The sequence below is a fragment of the Pagrus major genome, chromosome 14 (genome assembly GCF_040436345.1).
Source record: "Pagrus major chromosome 14, Pma_NU_1.0".
NCBI classification, from domain to species: Eukaryota; Metazoa; Chordata; class Actinopteri; order Spariformes; family Sparidae; genus Pagrus; species Pagrus major.
The window spans coordinates 15398353-15416572 of NC_133228.1; the positions used below are offsets into that span (position 1 = coordinate 15398353).

Genomic DNA, 18220 nt, shown 5'->3' on the forward strand with positions numbered 1-18220 from the left:
TGTGTGTTGTCACTTTAACACACACAGACACACACCAGACCACAAACACTTTCCATAGGTTGCATCTCACCCGCCGACCCCTGCGCACACACACACGCCCACACACACACACACCCCTCTCGCTCACACTCTTTCTCTCACCCCCCTCTCTCTTTCCTCACTCTCACCCTCCACCCTCTCTCACCCACCCCTCTCTCTCTCTCTCTCTCACCCTCCACCCTCTCTCTCTCTCTCTATCACCCCCCTCAGTCTCTCTCCTCTCCCTCTCTCACCCTCCCCTCTCTCGCTCTCTCTCTCCTCTCTCTCTCCCTCCCCCCTCTTTCTCACCTCCCTCTCTCTCTCTCACCCTCCCAAGTCTCTCTCTCCTCTCTCTCTCCCTCCCCTCTCTCTCTTTCCTTACTCTCACTCTCTCTCACCCCCTCTCTCACCCCCCTCTCTTCTCTCTCTTTCCCCACTGTCACTCTCTCCCTCCCCCCTCTCTCCCCCTCTGTCTCACCCACCCCTCTCTCTCTTCCCTCTCCCCCCTCTCTCTCACCCAACCTCTCAGTCTCTCTCCTCTCTCCCCCTCTCTTTATGTCCTCCCCCCCTCAGTCTCTCTCTCTCCCTCCCCCCTCTCTCTCAGTCTCTCTCCTCACTTCCTCTCTCTCTCTCTCTCTGACGCTCGCGCTGTCAGCTCGGAGCTCGCGCGGGTCTCAGGTCCAGTCACGTCGCGTCTTCTCAGGAGAAGGTGCGCGGCTGAAGAAGAGCTGTTACTGTGGAGTATTTAAGGATTTTTAACCGCCTAGACCTCTTTATCTTTTATCTTTATCGCTATATTTCAACACAAGGAACACTTGCCATTACAAGGGAGCGAAGAAGACTTCAGAAAAAGTGAGTAAACTGCATGAAAAACCATAAACTTTGACCAAACTTTAGAGAAAATAACTGTTGTCTCTTGCTAGTTTCATGCTAGCTATAAAGACAGCAAAACTGTAAACTATTAGCATAAAGTATAACTTATCCTTTCCATTTCAACTTTATAAAGGGTTATGATTGAAGTGGTATACCTGTGTTCATACAACATACTCCAGGATTTAAGTCCATTGAAAGTGTTGTGTTGCCCTGTGTTGGTAGATAAGAGAGCCACACTTGAAGACATGGCTCTTAAAGTACAGACACCAATGATTTGCGCAGCAGGACCTGTGGACTTGTGGTTTGGTTTTCTGCCAGAAGCTGGTAGAGCAGACAAACCTGCTGCAAGACGCTCACTTTAGCACTTGTATGGTGGCAGGGTGGTAATTTCCTTGTTGTGCTGCTCTAGTCTGCAGGATGGTGTGTTTGTGTGTTTGTGTGTGTGTGTGTGTGTGAAGCAGATTATGGGTGTTAATTTCCAGCAGTGGAGTCCCTGATATCTACTTACAATGTAAACTGTCTGCTGATAGAGGAGGAGGAGGAGGAGGATGAGGCTCACACTCTGAGAAGTCAGGATTTTTAAATGAGTGGGAGCTCACTGGTTTCATTCCCTGGACTGCTCATGAAAATCTAACCAGAGAACGAAAGAGAAACACTCAAGCTCCCACACCCGCAGTCCATTTAACTGATTGTTCAGAGCCTGTAAGCAAGGCATTAAACTAAATTAAAGAGACAGAGGTAATATACAATATTCACTTTTTACCATACACAAAAACCACATATTTCTTAGAAGAGGTGCCTTCCTGATGTCAAACCAGCTCTTCTGGTTTTGAGCTGCAGCTATTAATCAACAAGCTGTCTACTTTATATTTAATCGCAGACTATTTTAAGAACTGTTTAATTGGTTTGAGTATTTCTTTAAAGGTGTGATGTGTAAGAATTGGCCTCCTGTCAAATTCATACATCAAACAAAGAGAGGGCAGCTTATCACTAGAGTAACCGCTAACTACTGCTACCTGTAGCTCCTTACTGTAGCTGCTGGTAGCTAGTTAGTTGAATTAGCCGTGCATCTATCAGTCCTATCAGCTGACATTGCGTGGAAACCCGGGACCAGACAAAGCCTCAGAGACCGATAGAGGCCAGTTTGTAGACAGGGAATACACTACAGAGGTGATTTACAGCAGCTTTGACGAGGACCGTGATTGGATGACGACGTGAAGTAATAGAGGAGCAAGAGGACACCAAACCCAGCAAGAAGAACACCTCTGCGTTGTTAGACTGAAGGCACACTGGACGCTACGGGGACTCACTATTGCCCGTTGAAGCACAAAGTTGTATGAAGAGACAGAACGGTCAATGCTGCCTAATAACAAACCATTAATGTAATTATCGGTCATAATAAGCTGCTTTCTTATTCGACCCATATGGACGGTTTTCCGGTGAGGACAGGCTCTTTTATTCTTATTCTGATGATAATTTAAGTTAATTTTTGAATGTTAAAAACACATTTTTGTACATATTGCTCCTTTAAGAAAAAAGTTAAAAAGTTCTGATTCCCGCTTCTTATATTTTCACTCAGTATTTCCTATTTTTTCTTACTCCTCTATGGCAGTTAACTTGAATATCTTTGGGTTGTGAACACAAGAAGACATTTAAAGACATCATCTTGGGCTTTGGAAAACACTGATCGACATATTTCACCGTTTTCTGACATTTTTTAGACAAAACGACTAACCGATTAATGAAGAAAGTAAGTGTTACTTGCAGCCCTATTCTAGATCGCGGTTAACCTCTTTTGCCAAGTCCTGTTTTGAAAAGAAAGTTTCATGTTGTGAGGTCAAGTAAATTTATGTCAAGAGCACTTTTATCAATGCAAATGTGCTCCACAGAGATAAGGTAATAAATAGATACTGTAAGATAAACTAGATAATGTAACTGTAGCCACCAGGCAACAGCAGTTCATGGTTTATATTGCATAGCGACAAATATAATTTCCAGGAAGTAAAGCCTGAATCACTGGAGAGTCATTACTCACCAGGCAGACAAAAACATTACAGTTTTCTTTTAAGCTGGCTATGATTACCCTGATCATGACCTCAGCTTCACCACAGTCCTCATACCTACACCCTACCCACGGTGCATCTCAAAATAAGTTTTAACAATGCAAAGCTTTGAGCGATATAACTTTGCGTGCATGCACACATTGCAAACCACAGGTGTAAAACCATCATTGCAACTGTGAAGCCTCGGACACTCTGATGCTGCACATTTTATGGATGTCATTACAAGGGCGTGTAGCAGAGAAAATGGAGAGCAGAAGTTTTGTTTTGGTTAAGACCATGATATAGGTCATGAGGAAGCCGAAGCTTTACCCTGTTTGGCCCTTTGCTACAAACCTGCCTGATACATGTGTCATTCTATCTGTGTGTGTGTGAGTGTGTGAGCCAGTGAGTGGGGGCATTTGAGTTCGTGGTAGGATCGAATGTCTGCCTCAACCACTTTACTGTAATTTGATTAGAATACTGTGTCTTGTTAACGAGACAGTGAGTAGAGACACCTGTCTGTCTGTCTGAACGTCTGTCTGAATGTCTGTGAGTTTGCTGTATCTGTCTGACTCAGTCATGTAGTATTTAACTGCAATAGTAACAGAGCACATTGCAGCTTTTAGTAATTTGTTATGTATGTTTTATTTTTGGTAGGTTTGCCTCTACTTAACAGTAGATATACAGACAGGAAATGCAGGGACAGAGAGAGTGGCAAGACATGCAACACAACCTGGCCCTGAATTGAACTGTAAATTTAAAGATTATACAGCACATTTATTAACCACTAGGCCGCCGGACATCTTAGAATATCATATTTTAACTAGAATAGCACTCACTAGAGTACATACCTCTGCCAAGGCCCAAGAGTCCCCTTTAATTTCATCAAGCCTAATCCAATATCAAACCGTCCCTTTATCTGGATCCGCACCAGAAGTTAATGGGGTCTGTTCTGGGCCGAGACCCATCCTCCATCCAAGTTTCATGGAAATCCGTTCTGTAGTTTTTGTGAAATCCTGCTCACAAACCAACAAACAGACACAGGTGAAACATAACCCACATGGAAAGTGCTATAAATTGCTTGTATTTAAAACCACTATGTGTAAATGTTTCTATATGTTGCTCTTTAGTGATTGAGGTTTGTTTCATTAAAATATGAACTTAACATGTCGTCGGCCTTTTTCACAGGCAACTTGTTCACTTGTCATATTAGGAAAAGCACAGCTTTTACTGATATCATCAACGATGGCTCTGGTTTATTCAAGCGTCCCAAAGCCATGAGCATATCAGGACCCTGAAACTGAGGCAGCTAAATCAAATTCAGCCATTGTTAATTTTAATATATAAACCTGTGACATGCCAAAATATCTTCCAGGAAAAAGGCTCCGCCACTCAGTTTTCAAACTGGAATATCAACTCAGCAAAAGTCCATTATGTTTGTTATGTGTGCTAATCATTTTGTTTCCTTTTTCAGATGCTGATTTGTCGGCGGTGGTTACAGAGCGGTCGCTAGGTCGCAGCTGTCTGTCAAGGCCAACATGGAACGAGAGGGCTCATTCAGGAGGTAAGTTCACACACACACACACACACACACACACACACACACACACACACACACACACACGCACACACACACACACACACACACACACGCACGCACACACTTGAGCCAACAGGTCTCATTCAGAGTGTAGAGTCTCACTGCAGCTCCAATACTTTTTCTTTTCCCTTTTTCTCTCTTTGTCCCCGTCGCACAGAGGTAGATGAAAGTGAGAAACACACACATACACTCACACGCATTCCTGAATGACCTCATTCATTCTTTCATCCATGCAAACATCCCCCTTATCCCCTTTTGTTTAGTAATTAGACTGCAGCATTTTCTCCCACAACTCTTCCTGTTGTTTCAGAGCCAAAAACAAAAAGTATCTAACTTCCTTCTAACAGCGTCCCTTAATTTACACAAATGTAGATATATATCAATTTTCTAATCAGCAGTGTGATTGTTTTTAGACACTTTTTGCAACTCATTGTTTACTCTGAGTCGCCGAATCTTCTGCATCGGTTGAAAGCTCAGCATCACCTGTTTTTCGGGAATAAAAACTTTTGACTGAAATGTCTGTAGATTCAGTGGCACAAGGTACAACGCTGCAGCTTTTCTGAGAGAATTTGGAAACTCATCCTCACTTTGACACAAGACGCATTCGTATGTGTGTGTATGTGTGAGAGAGAGTGTCTCCTGGTGTGTGTGTGTGTGTGTGTGTGTGTGTGTGTGTGTGTGTGAGCCCAGGGCTCCTGTTTCCCACGCTGACCTATTTATTTGGGGTTGAACTAAGATCCAGGTTGACAGACGGACCTACAACACACACACACACACACACACACACACCTCCTTGTCGCTGCCATATTCTTACGTACATGCCTCTAATTTTCCATCCCCTCTTTTTCCTCTTTTCCCCTCCTTCTACTTTTTGTGTCCAAAATCATTAAAATTCAATCATTCAGTCATTACAAAGGTATTGAACACAAAGAAAAGTAAACGGAGATGAAGAAAAAAAAGAAAGCATTAGCAAGTGAACTGGACCAACATGTGAGAATACATCTTCTATCTGTCTTGGGCCCCACACAGACAGACAGACAGAAAGAAAGACAGAGAGGAGGAAGTAAAATGTGTGTCACCTTTAAATCCTTCCCCTCCCTCTTGGCAGCTCTTGAACCTCAAAGGGTTCCTTTGTTCGCAGGGTACAAAAGCTCACCGGGTCACATGGTTCCCGACTGGCACAGGCTGGCAAAGTGGAGAAAGAGAGAGGAGGGTGGAGAAGAATAGGAACAGTTAAGGTGAAGGGAGAGAAATGATAAAAAAAGGGGCATGTGAACGAGTCAGATAGACACTTTTTCTCCTCATCCTTTCTTTCATCCACCTGTCGTTTTATTCAGTGTGACACTCATGGAGTGGGGATATGTGGTGCCTTTTCAGTTACTAGAGTAAGTAAATTATACGCTACGAATGAATGAATGAATGTGAAAGTCTTTTCATTTGTCGGACAGTAGAGACAATGCAGTAGCGATATGAAGAGCTGGAGTTTGCAGTGTGTTTATTTGTACTTGCCTGCATATAAACAGTGCATACATAATACACATACATATTTAAACACAATAGGAGAGAACAGTTTTCCATCAACTGTATCTGACATACTAAGAAGTTTTACACTGGTTTCAGTTTTACTTGAGTTTCGGCTTTCACACCGCACTTTTATACTTTGTTCCTCTTCTTCTTCTGTCCTTTTTAGGGCCTTTATTGACTTCATTTGCATGCACATATATTCAGGTTTTTTCCCCTTATTCCAAAGAAGACAATATTCCTACTAAGCTCTTTATGAAAATGAATGTTCCACTAATATTCCTGTCTAAATTCCAGCTGTGCATACTCTGGTTAATGAACACAGCCTCCCTCTTTCATTTGTTTTACCACCATTTGGTGCATATCCAAAAATCTGTTCATATCCAGGTCTTTCATGATGTTAAAAAGTAGAAGTGTTTCTCCCTCCAGCCAAAAACGTGTGCTGTTCTTTTGTGCATGCTTCTCTACCCCAGCTCCTATTGTCCTATTATCAAATATGGAATATTGTCATGTTCAGAATAATAGGGGGATACTAGTGTGCATGTAAACGCAGTCATTGACACAATGCATCCCCTAGCCACTAATGTTAACCATCAGAACTACATTACCAGCCTCAACACATATTCTAAGCTAAAACTTAACCCAACTTTACCAGCTCTTTAAAGGAAATCTACAGATTGATCGGGTTTGAGTTTATTTTAAGATAATATCTGTTTCAACCGCACGACTCTGAACTCTGAAACTGAACTTACTTTCGATATTTGTTTCTTTTCCATAGACCTACCTTTGAGTATTTAGTGTCTGTACCTCCCTATGCACTCCTCCTTTCTTCTCTTATTTCACTCTTCATCATGTCTCTGCACTTTTTTGCACTTGACTCTCTGTTTCTGTTCTTCTACCTCCTCCAGTTTTTGTAAAGTGCCTTCATCTCTCCCTTCCTCCTCATTGTTTTTTCTTTCTTTCTCCTTCTCAGCTGTTTCTTCTCTCCAGTTTCTCTATTTATATTTTCCTTCTTTAGGTTGACTGACTTCCCTCTCCACCTGATAGCTTTCCCTACCCGCCCATCTACTGTATGTTTCCACAGCAGTGTAGTACATCAGCTTGAGTAAACATTAACAGATGGCTTATAAAAACTAATCACCTGTCAATAAATGCTAATGTCATTAAAATCAGGAAGATTTATCGTGGTGTTTGTGGACAGCAGTTGGACCTCACAGTTGTACAATTTGTCTTTGGATTCTCTGAATATTTTGAGTTTCTGTATGTGTTCTTCTGAATTTTATCTGCTCAGTTTGATGCCTTGATTATTGGTTTTTGATAGAATTGGATATTTCTGAATGTTTTCTGTTTTTTCACCAACAAAAATGTAAAAACATATTGAGGGGGAAAAGAGAACATGTTATTGTCTTCGGTCATTCATTGGGTTCCACTTGCATATGTTGAAAGTGGACTTTCATTCATACATATTGGCTCCACCAATATCACAATGGCATGGACTTTGTGCTTATTATTATTTCTCTCTGTCTGTTTTTTGGATTTCAAGGAGTCTCCACAATAAGCTGAGGTTGGGCAGCGGCTCATCCTCAAGTCTGACAGACCTCTCGCAGGCAAAAACCCCAGGAGGAGGAGGAGGGGATAAGGGAGGAATAAGTGGTGGACTGTCAGAAGAGTGCAGCAAAGACAAAGGGACCCAGCAGAGAAGAGCCGGGGCCAATGCCACCTGGAACAGGTTAGTGTGTTAGTTAATCGGTCTTGAGTTGCTTTACCTTATATATATATATATCTATATATATATATATATCTATATATATATATATATATATATATATATATATATATATATATATATATATATTTATATATATATATGTGTGTGTGTGTGTGTGTGTGTGTGTGTGTGTATATTTGACTGGATAAGAAAATGTATGTATGTCATACATCATAATGTGTATCTCCTTGGCAGTACCATGTATGAATAAACTACACTAGCAGAAAGCTCTGTTGGTGCCATTATTCATGCTATGAATATGAACCTTTTTTTACACACATGCATGTCTCTCTTCCCTCAGGGTCCATCACGATCTCTTTTTATATGCATCCATCCCTCACTTTCATCTCATTCTGCCTCATAGATCCTTTTCTTCTCTAGTCCTCTGTCCCTTTTCTCTGGTTATTTTTATGGTGTTTCAGTTTGATTTGACACTACACAGCAGAGAAGAAAGAAGTGCTCTTAGTTTGCTCTGGGGTTGGTGGTGGAGGTCTGAATGAAAAACATGTGCTGGACTGGAGTTCATGCCCTCCTGATCTTTTATGTTTTACTGTTTTTCTGTCTCTTTTACTTTGTTTACACTCTGATACTTAGTACTAGCAGCCATACAGTATAAGTAACTGCTACTTTGTGACTTATCTGAACACTAGAATATGGACTTGGATTTCATTTCTGTAGCACTTTTCCAGTCTTCTGACTGCTCTAAGGGCATTACAACACTTGTCACATTCACCCGTTCACACACACATTCGTACACTGATGACAGAGGCTGCTATGCAAGGTGCCACCTGTTCATCAGGAGCAATTTTGGATTCAGTATCTTGTCGAAGGAAACTTTGACGTGCAGCCGGGAGAGCTGGGGAGTCGTCCCAGAGACCTTTCGATTACAGGATGACCTGCTCTGCCTCCTGAGCCACAGCTGAGCCGATTTTGGCAAATCTATAATACATTCAGTTTGAAGGAATGAGAATAATTTATGTTGTAGCTAAAACCGTGTAATTTTTTATATAATATTGAACGAAATTGTTCTACACATCAGCCATTATTCTTTGTGAGTGTGTGTCCACTAAATGCTTCTGTGCATGTTTCTTTACAGCATCCACAACGCAGTGATATCAGTTTTCCAGAGGAAGGATCTGGGGGAAAATGAACTATACACTCTGAATGAAGGTGTCAGGTCAGCCATCAGTCTCTTTGGGTTTTGTTAGTTTATTTGTCTGACTCTCTTGCTCGAGCTGGTTTGTATTTTAGGAAGGGACTAAATTATAGTGTTTTCCTCTCCTAATGTCCCACCTTCCCTTGCTGTAGCGTTGGATTTGTAGAGACACCCTTGTTCCCATATAAACATAATAGCAGCCTCATAAGCTAAATTTAGTCTTTACTGAAACATTAACACATGCCCAGTAACATTTATTGTTGCTGCATCACTCTCAGCTGCATCACAGGTTGTTGGTTGAGTCAGAAACCCTATAAAGTTGTTTTAAAGCAGGGAGGTTACACGGGGGTCACAGCTGTGTGTTTAATTACAGTGTAGCTGAGGGCAGTTGCTGTCAAAACTGACTCCAGCCATGTACAATAAATGTTAGACTACACACGCACACACATTACTTAGTGCAACAATGATGCTTGATCTTCCCAGTGAGTACCAGTCTAACATCGCCTTGGGCTGTGAATGGACTCAAGTTGTTGTATCTCAAATTAAAAAACATAAAAGCTTCACATTACTTTGCAGAAACACAACAGTGGTCATGACTCAACAAGCTTTTGTATAATTAGATTTCTATGCGACTGTTTACTCAGTGATGTTTTGTGTACCACGAAGATTAAAGGTCAATTTTTCTAGTGAGCCGTCACACTAATGTGTACCTGTGTTAACAGTAGAAAATCCTGTTGTTTAAATATTTACATGTAGCTTTTGTATTCAGTGTGAACGACATCTCTTCTCATTTCCTGAGTCTGCTGCTGTTCAAACACTGCAGCTCTCCAGTGCATGAGAACTAATTAGTTTTGGAGGTATTGCTCACAATGTGTGTGGTGTGTCGGTGTATACGCTCATCTGCACTCATGTCTTTTGCAGGCAGCTGTTGAAGACGGAGCTGGGCTCCTTCTTCACTGAGTACCTTCAGAACCAGCTGCTCACTAAAGGCATGGTTATACTGAGAGACAAGATCCGCTTCTATGAAGGTACACACAAACACACACACATAAGTTGGGGGAATGAAGATTGGGTTATTTACTTCACTAAATGCTAACATCAGGATGCACACGGTGACGATGTTATGCTAATGCTTAGTAGTTATAATGTTTGCCATCTTAAAGATAAATCATTTTATTAATCTTTAGGAGAAAATTAGATATTTCTTTTTCAGTTTAATAAAAAGATAATATTTGAGAGTAAAGTGTTCACAGAGGAGGTTCCCAGGAAAATTCTACAACGAAATAAAGATGACGCAAAGACTATCAAGCAAGCTTTTTTGTAGAATTTCCCTTAATCATGAATTAATGCTGTTTACAGTAACAGTGATTCATTTCAGGGAAACTCAGAGATGAACTGAGAGGTGATCAAGAGACTTTATCTCAGTATGACAAAAGTCACAAGTCGAGAGGGAAAATAATAATTGACTAAAATTCCGGATGCTAAGTTAACTATTAGTCTCAACTGTTATCTTTTCACCATCAGTCTTAGGAAAGGACATTTTTCTGCTGTACACACCTGTATGCACACACACACACACACACACACACACACAATCACACAATCACACACAGTCAGAGTCAGAGAACGAGCCATTGAAGAGGTGAAAACAAGAGACTGAACTGAATTTCTTGTCTCTGTTGTGGTTAATGTGTGACATTTATTTGAAGCACCTTTGAAATAACCAAACACACACACACACACACACACACACTATAAGAACTTCTCAGTGCTGTCGTCACAAGAACCAGACAGGAAGTGATGCTTTGCGTCAACTACACAACAACAGTGAGAAATTTAAGATAAGACAAACCACTGCAGATTTGTGTAGTAGTTTGCAGTTTGGGGTTGTTTTACAATAAACCATTTCATATCAAATACTCATGCATCATCCCTTTTATTATGTTCCAAAATGTTACATTCTTGATCTTGAGCTGTGTCTTTTGAGTGGTTCTGGCCGATGCAAATGAGCTTAAAGCTGCTATAAAAACATAGGAAACTAAAAAAGAATGTTTGCAAAACCAAAAAAGGCCATAGGCCATGTCCATGATTATGAACATGAGATGTGAGATAAGGACGCCATCAGCCTCAATAATAACTATAATAAGTTCTCATCTTACACACTTCTAAATTACAGTGCTTAGATTTTTCCCCAAATTGTAGCACATCATCTGTTCCTGACAGTCCCTGTTGCTGTAATTTTTTAGACTTTGTGGCTCTCTCCTGATTGGTTGACTGTCTTCCTGCTTGTGTGTTATAGGTCAGAAGTTGCTTGACTCCCTGGCAGACACATGGGACTTCTTCTTCTGTGATGTTCTGTCCATGCTGCAGGCCATCTTCTACCCTGTACAGGTACACACACAGACACACACACACTCTCACATGCTCATATTCTCATATAGAAAACTGTGTTGATGTGCATGTGTGTGTGTGTGTTCTCAGGGGAAGGAGCCGTCCGTGCGTCAGTTGGCTCTGCTCCACTTCAGGAACATCATCACCCTCAACCTGAAACTGGACGAGGCTCTGTCTCGACCCCGAGCCAGAGTCCCTCCTTCTATCATACAGATGCTGCTAATACTGCAGGTACCCACTGTCTTTATCTGTTCCTTACAATCTCTCATGCTTTCTCTCTCATCCACACACACACACACACACACACACACACACACACACCCTCAAACATCTGTCTTGCACAGACAAACATCCATGACTGATGTAGGGTGAGTGAAGAGGGTAAATGGCAACAGATGGAGAAAGAGGAGCAGAGACGCTACAAACAGAGCTGTTGAGTTTTTTCTTGCACAGGGATCTCACAGGAAGTAATCTCAGTGTGAACACAGAGCTCAGTAATCTTCCCATGTCCACTCAGTACCCTCTGCACCCAGCCTGTGTCTGAAGATTTGTGTCAATGTTTATGTGAATTATCCATGTTTACACTGTTGTTTTAAGACCCGTATGTCCTCAGAAAAACAGGAAAAAAAAGGGTGAGAGCTCCTTAGCAAAAAATGCATATTTAGAGTTGAGGCAAAGAGCCACAGGGGAGAGCACAGACATTGATGTGTCCCCGGTAGATACATTGCTTCAGCTCATAAACATTTGAAAATAAATATAGTAACAGAAGGGAAAAGTAAAAGGCCCAATGTGTAACATTTATATAGATGAACCAGGTTTATTTGATTTAGTTATTCATCCATTGTGCAGTGACTTGAAGCTGCAGACAGTTAATTGTCCGTTACCTTCACTTCCTGTGGAAACAGGAAAAGAGTCGTTTACTTATTATTTAACTTTGGTGTTGCTCGACTCCTCATGCAAAAAACACATACTGGATTTTCAAGCTAAGACGCTGCTGGTTTCACAAAATTTACACCACACGTCTTATTTATCCCTCTGTTTTGAAACCTGAACCACTGCAAGATAATAGGGGTAGAAAGAAACGAAAAGAAAGGAACAAAATTCTGTCTCTTATTGTCTATAATATTTACAATATCCTCCACAATTATGCAGGTCTAAGCCAGTCGCTCGTGGGCATGGCCGGAAGAGTCTCAGATATCTATGAGAAAAATGACTGATTTACATGAACAATATTACTGTAACTAGAACAGGTTGACTTTGCTTGCAAACTATTCTAATTCTAACTTTCCAACTTGCAGATTTATCAATTTATAGTAAAGTTTGTATATTATGGTGTAGTGGGAGTTGGAGACATTGAAGTCTGGCAACCGTGGCGTAGCTCGTTTATAGCGTATAACGTCAGCTTTTTACTTCTGGTGACTGATTTGCATTCAAAAAATCATGAAAGTGGTATTTATTTGTGAAGATTTCCTTGCTGAACAAAACATATAAGATGATGCTAACTACCAACCAACAAAAATACGTCAGCCATGCAGCACTCTATTGATTAGCTATTGAGGCTTCTTTAAAATCCCCAACTGATAAAATGGCTCTTCCATGAAACCACAAGATATTTAAGCAGTGGTATAAGATAAGATAAGAAAGGATTTCAACACTGACGTGAACCCACTGTAGTGTATTGAGTCATCTCAGAGTGATTTGTGTTCCTATATGTAGCAGTATTCCTAAAAAGATAATTCAGTGATGGTTTCCAAAAAGATATTAATTTAGCTAGCATTAGTTAGCAACCTTTAGCCCCTGAAGAATCAAAGTGGCAGTCTCTACAGAGTATTGAGTACTGCAGCAACCAGTCACAGATTAATGGATGGTTTCGACTGAGCTAACATGGTCAATGTTCCAAAAACCTCATGTATGTATTCAAGGTTACGCATTTAATGGTCAGAGAGGTACGATGTGGGTCAGGGAGTAAATGCAAGTGAATTAAATGTGCTCTCAAGTGTGTCTGGGAGCGTGAACTTTAAAGTCTGCTTCTGTTCGGGTTACTTTGGACATTATTGTGGTGACTCATTGACCCAAATGTGCTGCTTCCAGACTGAGGGAGAGGGAGGGCAAGACGGCAAGACAGTAAAAAGACGCATTATTCAGTGTGTACAGACTGGTCTGTTTTTGTTTGCTCACGATGGATATTAAGGCAGAGACATGAAAGGGAAAGACAGGTAAAAGCAGATAGGAAAGCAGGGCCATGAAGACAAGAGGTTGAGTGTAATAGAGATAAAAATTCAAATTGCTGTTTTTGCTACTTCTTCTTTCATCTGTTAGTAATTTCCCTTTTATTCTGTGACGCAAATTCACTCAAGTCTGGTCCATTTATGTGGTTTGTTTCTGCGCTGTGGTTTTGATGCATGGTCTCAATGATTCAGAGCACTGAAACCTGATTGATCTCTTCTTTGTTAGTTGAAGAGTTTGAAGTGAGGTCTGGGCCCATATATGTCACACCCCTGAGCGTGAAAATTTGTGTGGAAGTAAATCCAACTTTCAACAGAGAGGAAAAAGATAATTATTTGATGACTTCTGAAGTCATGGAGAGCATGAAGTCATGGAAACTAGAAAGCCTTAACCTTTAAATACAAAAGAGAGAGAAAAGTGAGCTCATAAAACAGCACCAAATTGATTATGAGGGAAATTTGTCACTGGGGTATTTAAAAACAGACTAACATCAAGAGCCGTTTGAACCTCGCTGCACAGATGAAAGCAGTAATTCTTGTGTTTCCTGAAGACCGTGCTGAAACAATCACATGGGACATGAAACAAGAAGACCCATCTGCAACAAACCTGTGTTCATTTGGTTGACAAATAACTTTCGTCAGAGTTTTTGTCCCATTTTTTTGCTGGCAAAAACCAGAAGATAAATCAATTCAAGCTTTTTTTATAATAAAAAGAACCATGACTAAACCTGTTGACACTTTTCTCAACAAATGCAAAGTTGCAAAGCTTGCCCTCTTGTGGAAAAACACCCCTTTTTTCCCATTTAGGAAGCTTCATCCATTCTTCCATTGTTGGTTTAATACTCACTTCACTAAAGCTACTCTATTAAAAGGAATTTACATCCAACTGTGCAGTTTTTCTCAGCTGAAGATCGTGTTTTCACTTCTTTCAGTTCATTGTTTCACTGTAATGTCACTGCTGTAGTTCGGTTTCATAGCTCTAGGGGCAACAAGCAGCTGCTTTCTGCAAAAAAAGCTCTGGTAAACCCATCGAATGCTACACGCTCAGCACCAAACAATAGACAGACAAATTAGCAACTAGCGGGTGAACACAGTAGAACATTTAGCAGCTAACGAAACAGATATTTCCATCAGACTTCCTGTCTTTCCTCTGGGCATTGCAGATCTATTTACAACGCATGAAACCAAAAAACAGAGACACCCAGTCAGAGGGAAAAAGAGAGGCATTTCTCGGTTAATTACATTTGATATTTTTAAACCTGAACCTTCATGCAACAAAAACATCCTGACCTGAAAACCAGATACTTTGAGGTAATCTGTTTGGTCTGAGTCGGGTAGCTTAACTCTACTTTCTTCACTGAATGAAGACATGCATCATTTCCAGATTTTAAATCAGTTTCATGGCTTTGTTTAGTCTCTTTATCTAAATTGAGTAAAGCTGTTGATGTTTTCCTTATCTGAGTACATTTTAACAACTGTAAGATTGGGAGCAAATTCACTCAACACTCTCAGCTGTTTTATTCATGGTGTCTTCCGGCCCGGTCTACAAAAGCATAGTGTGTTTCCTATTGGCAGCTGTCAACTCCATTATGTTTAAAATTCAGTCAGCTAATGTGACCTTTGATTCTACTCGAGATAGCTGGCAAAAAGCAGAGCAGAAAAGTCAAACTGAACTCCTTCTTTGTTTTTCCCCCGAAATTTTTTTTCACGGCTTTTAAAGTTTCCATTACCTCCGGCCAACAAGCTGCAATTACTGGCACACAAACTAATGTTTGTTTGTGTGTGTTTGTGTCTGATGCAGGGAGTCCATGAATCTAAAGGTGTAACAGATGACTACCTCCGTCTGGAGTCGCTCATCCAGAAGGTGGTCTCTCCCTACCTTGGGACTCATGGGTTATATTCCAGAGATGGCTCCTCAAATTTGCACTGCTCCTCCTGCCTATTAGGTATGTGGGTGGTAATCTACAATGCAAGTGCTTTTAAAGGTTGCAAGTGCCATGATCCCATATGTGTTTATGTGATCTTGCGTGTTTTTAAGCACAAAATAATCAAAATTCTTCAACTTAATCTTTCTTTACTGTCACTCTCTCTCCAGAAAAGCGTTTGCAGCGCTCCTGGCCCTCGAAAACCAGCAACTCCCCCGTCGCCAAGAACCCAGTGGTACGCTCTAAGAGCTACAACGTTCCCATGCTCACCCCTGTGGTGGAGTACGACATCGACTCCTCCGCAGGAGGTGGCACAGGTATCAGACGACACTCCGTCTCCGAGATGACGTCCTGCCTGGAGGAGAGCAGCTCTGTGGCTGAATCCACGACCACCGCCACCAACAACACCAGCACATCCAGCCTCGCCAACCCCTCCCCGGCTTTCACAGCCTCTGTTGCACTTTCAGGTACAACTACACTGCTTACGATATGGTATTATACAATACCGTATGATATGATACGATACAATAAGGTACGATATGGCACAATATATTATGTTTTCAGATAACTCTGTAAGAAGTAGGTTTGATTTTAAAGGACAAGGATTCTGCACCAGAACACACGTTTTTTTTGTATCTTACAACACAACTGTTTCCAAAGGTCTCAAAAAGCTGTATGTGTTATGATGTTGTCTATATTTTTAGGTATGTTTGCATCCATGTGTGGCATTGTAGATAAGCAACATGTCTTTGTGAACATTGTTGGCAGTGATTTCATTTCTCACATATCGCCCACCATGTTGTTCTTACATGCAAATGAGTTCACATGATGTTGCATGATGGATTAAGTTATTTCTGGGTTTGATGTTGATGTCACAGGCTGCTGCAGTACGGTGATGTGTGGAGTTACACTGTATGTGGCTAAAGCCATCATGATTGTTAGACAACATAATGTACTTTCCAGCATTTTACATGACGTACTTCTGTATGGCACGGTTGCATACATTTAATACTGGCACAAAATTGTTAACTAACGATACTGTACTGTGAGTTGTGATCACATTAAACCTACTTATCATTCAGTCTTTTAAAACTTCTCCTGTCCTCTGTGCAGACACTGTGACCTCCATCAAGGACCCCCGGCCCAGAGATGCCAACAGTCCCCACAATCGCCAGCTACGGCATCATTCCCCCTCCATCCTCCCAGAGCCCTCCCCAGATGAGGACACACACTGCACGGGCTCGCTGGTGTCCGACTCCTCTGTGTCCTCCAGAGTTCTGGCTCAAGACACGAGCTCCGGCCCCAGTCCTGGGTCCAGTCCGGAGATCATGATGGACCACATCCTGGAGTCTCTGGACTCCGAGCCGGAGCACGACGGCATCTTTCTGGACTTCTCAAGACGCTGTTCTGGAGGATCGACACACAGCAGGGGCAGTAACAGGCAGAGTGTGGCGTGACACACACACATCTAAGAAGATACACACTGATGCAGGGACATGTGCAAAAAATGCTGAGCCGTGACATTCCTCACACCCTGTGATGCCTCCTGCTGTTATATGGAGACTTTAGACCATCAGGGATTCTTTCAAACTGAGTTATTTTTATAATAAGAAGTCTAACCTCATGTTGACTGGTAATTACATCACTTGGGCAATTTTTAAGTGTGTGCCCCCAGTTGGAAACATCAGCACAGGCCTCTCTGGCCTATAATCATATAAATCACTTGACTTTCAAACTAGACTACAGACCAGTGGTTTTGCTCTCGGAGCTGGGATTTTTCCCTATTTTCTCTTTTGAATGACAATTTTTACTACAAATGTGTATTAGGGCCATTACAGGTAAAACAAAAAAGAAAAAAAGAAAAAATTACAGGGTCCAGGGGAGAAAAAAATGTGGATATTCTCTGCAATTTAAGTGGTACAAACTAGGGATGCACGATATATATGGTAAAACTCTTACATTTATGAGAAAAAACTTGAAGATTCTCTGACACTAGAAAGTCAAGAAATTGTGAGAAAATAAATTATATTCTCTGAGATTAAAGTCACAAATTTTGTGGTCGAGGAACCACATCGCTTCAAAGTTTTTACTTATTTATTTTTATCCTATAATGGCCCTATAATAGCCCGCCGTAGAGGGGCAGGCGCACATGCTGAAAATGAAAATGTTTTATTGTTGTCAGATGTCTCTTTAAGACGAGGGCTATTGAATAGCTTTAGCTGTCAAATTCAAACTTTTAATATTTCAAATGTAAAACAAACTCCAGTTTGACCAGTGATGCTTCTTTATTGTTGGTTGAACTTATTTTATTAAATGATGATACTAATCAAAACCACCTTCTGTTTATGTTTTGTCTGTATCTTTATTGGCTGTATCTCTAGTGAAGTATATGTATAGTGAGAGAAGAAGACACTGGAAGTGGTTCAATATGTCTCAATTCCCTCTGCTTTTAGGCTTCATCCAGATAATAATGTGAGCAAGCAAGTTTTTCCTGGTACCACCAAATTAAAAGTTTGCAGTGAGATAAAAGTTTTTTAAGTAAAGATTTAGACTGGCAGAGGTGTTGCTCAGTTTGGAAAATAATGATCAGTTCAGTGTTTGCCAAGAAGATAACAGCCAACATTGTTTTTCCTGTATTCAACTGTTTTCAAACCTTGGACCTCTTCCTCCCACTTCCTGTCAAATTGAAATCGTCACTGAA

At 41.0% G+C, this 18220-nt stretch overlaps 1 protein-coding gene across 1 annotated transcript; it reads left to right on the top strand.

Annotated features, from left to right (window-relative positions):
* Positions 1-754: 754 nt before the first annotated feature.
* LOC141008301 (proline-rich protein 5-like) lies at positions 755-17854 on the top strand. Its single transcript, XM_073480607.1, has 10 exons — positions 755-870; positions 4408-4497; positions 7598-7783; positions 8919-8999; positions 9900-10006; positions 11278-11369; positions 11460-11600; positions 15396-15540; positions 15690-15986; positions 16633-17854. Exons 2-10 carry the CDS (start codon positions 4472-4474, stop codon positions 16974-16976), a joined length of 1419 nt encoding a protein of 472 aa, XP_073336708.1. The 5' UTR covers positions 755-870; positions 4408-4471; the 3' UTR covers positions 16977-17854.
* The last annotated feature ends 366 nt before the right edge of the window (positions 17855-18220 follow it).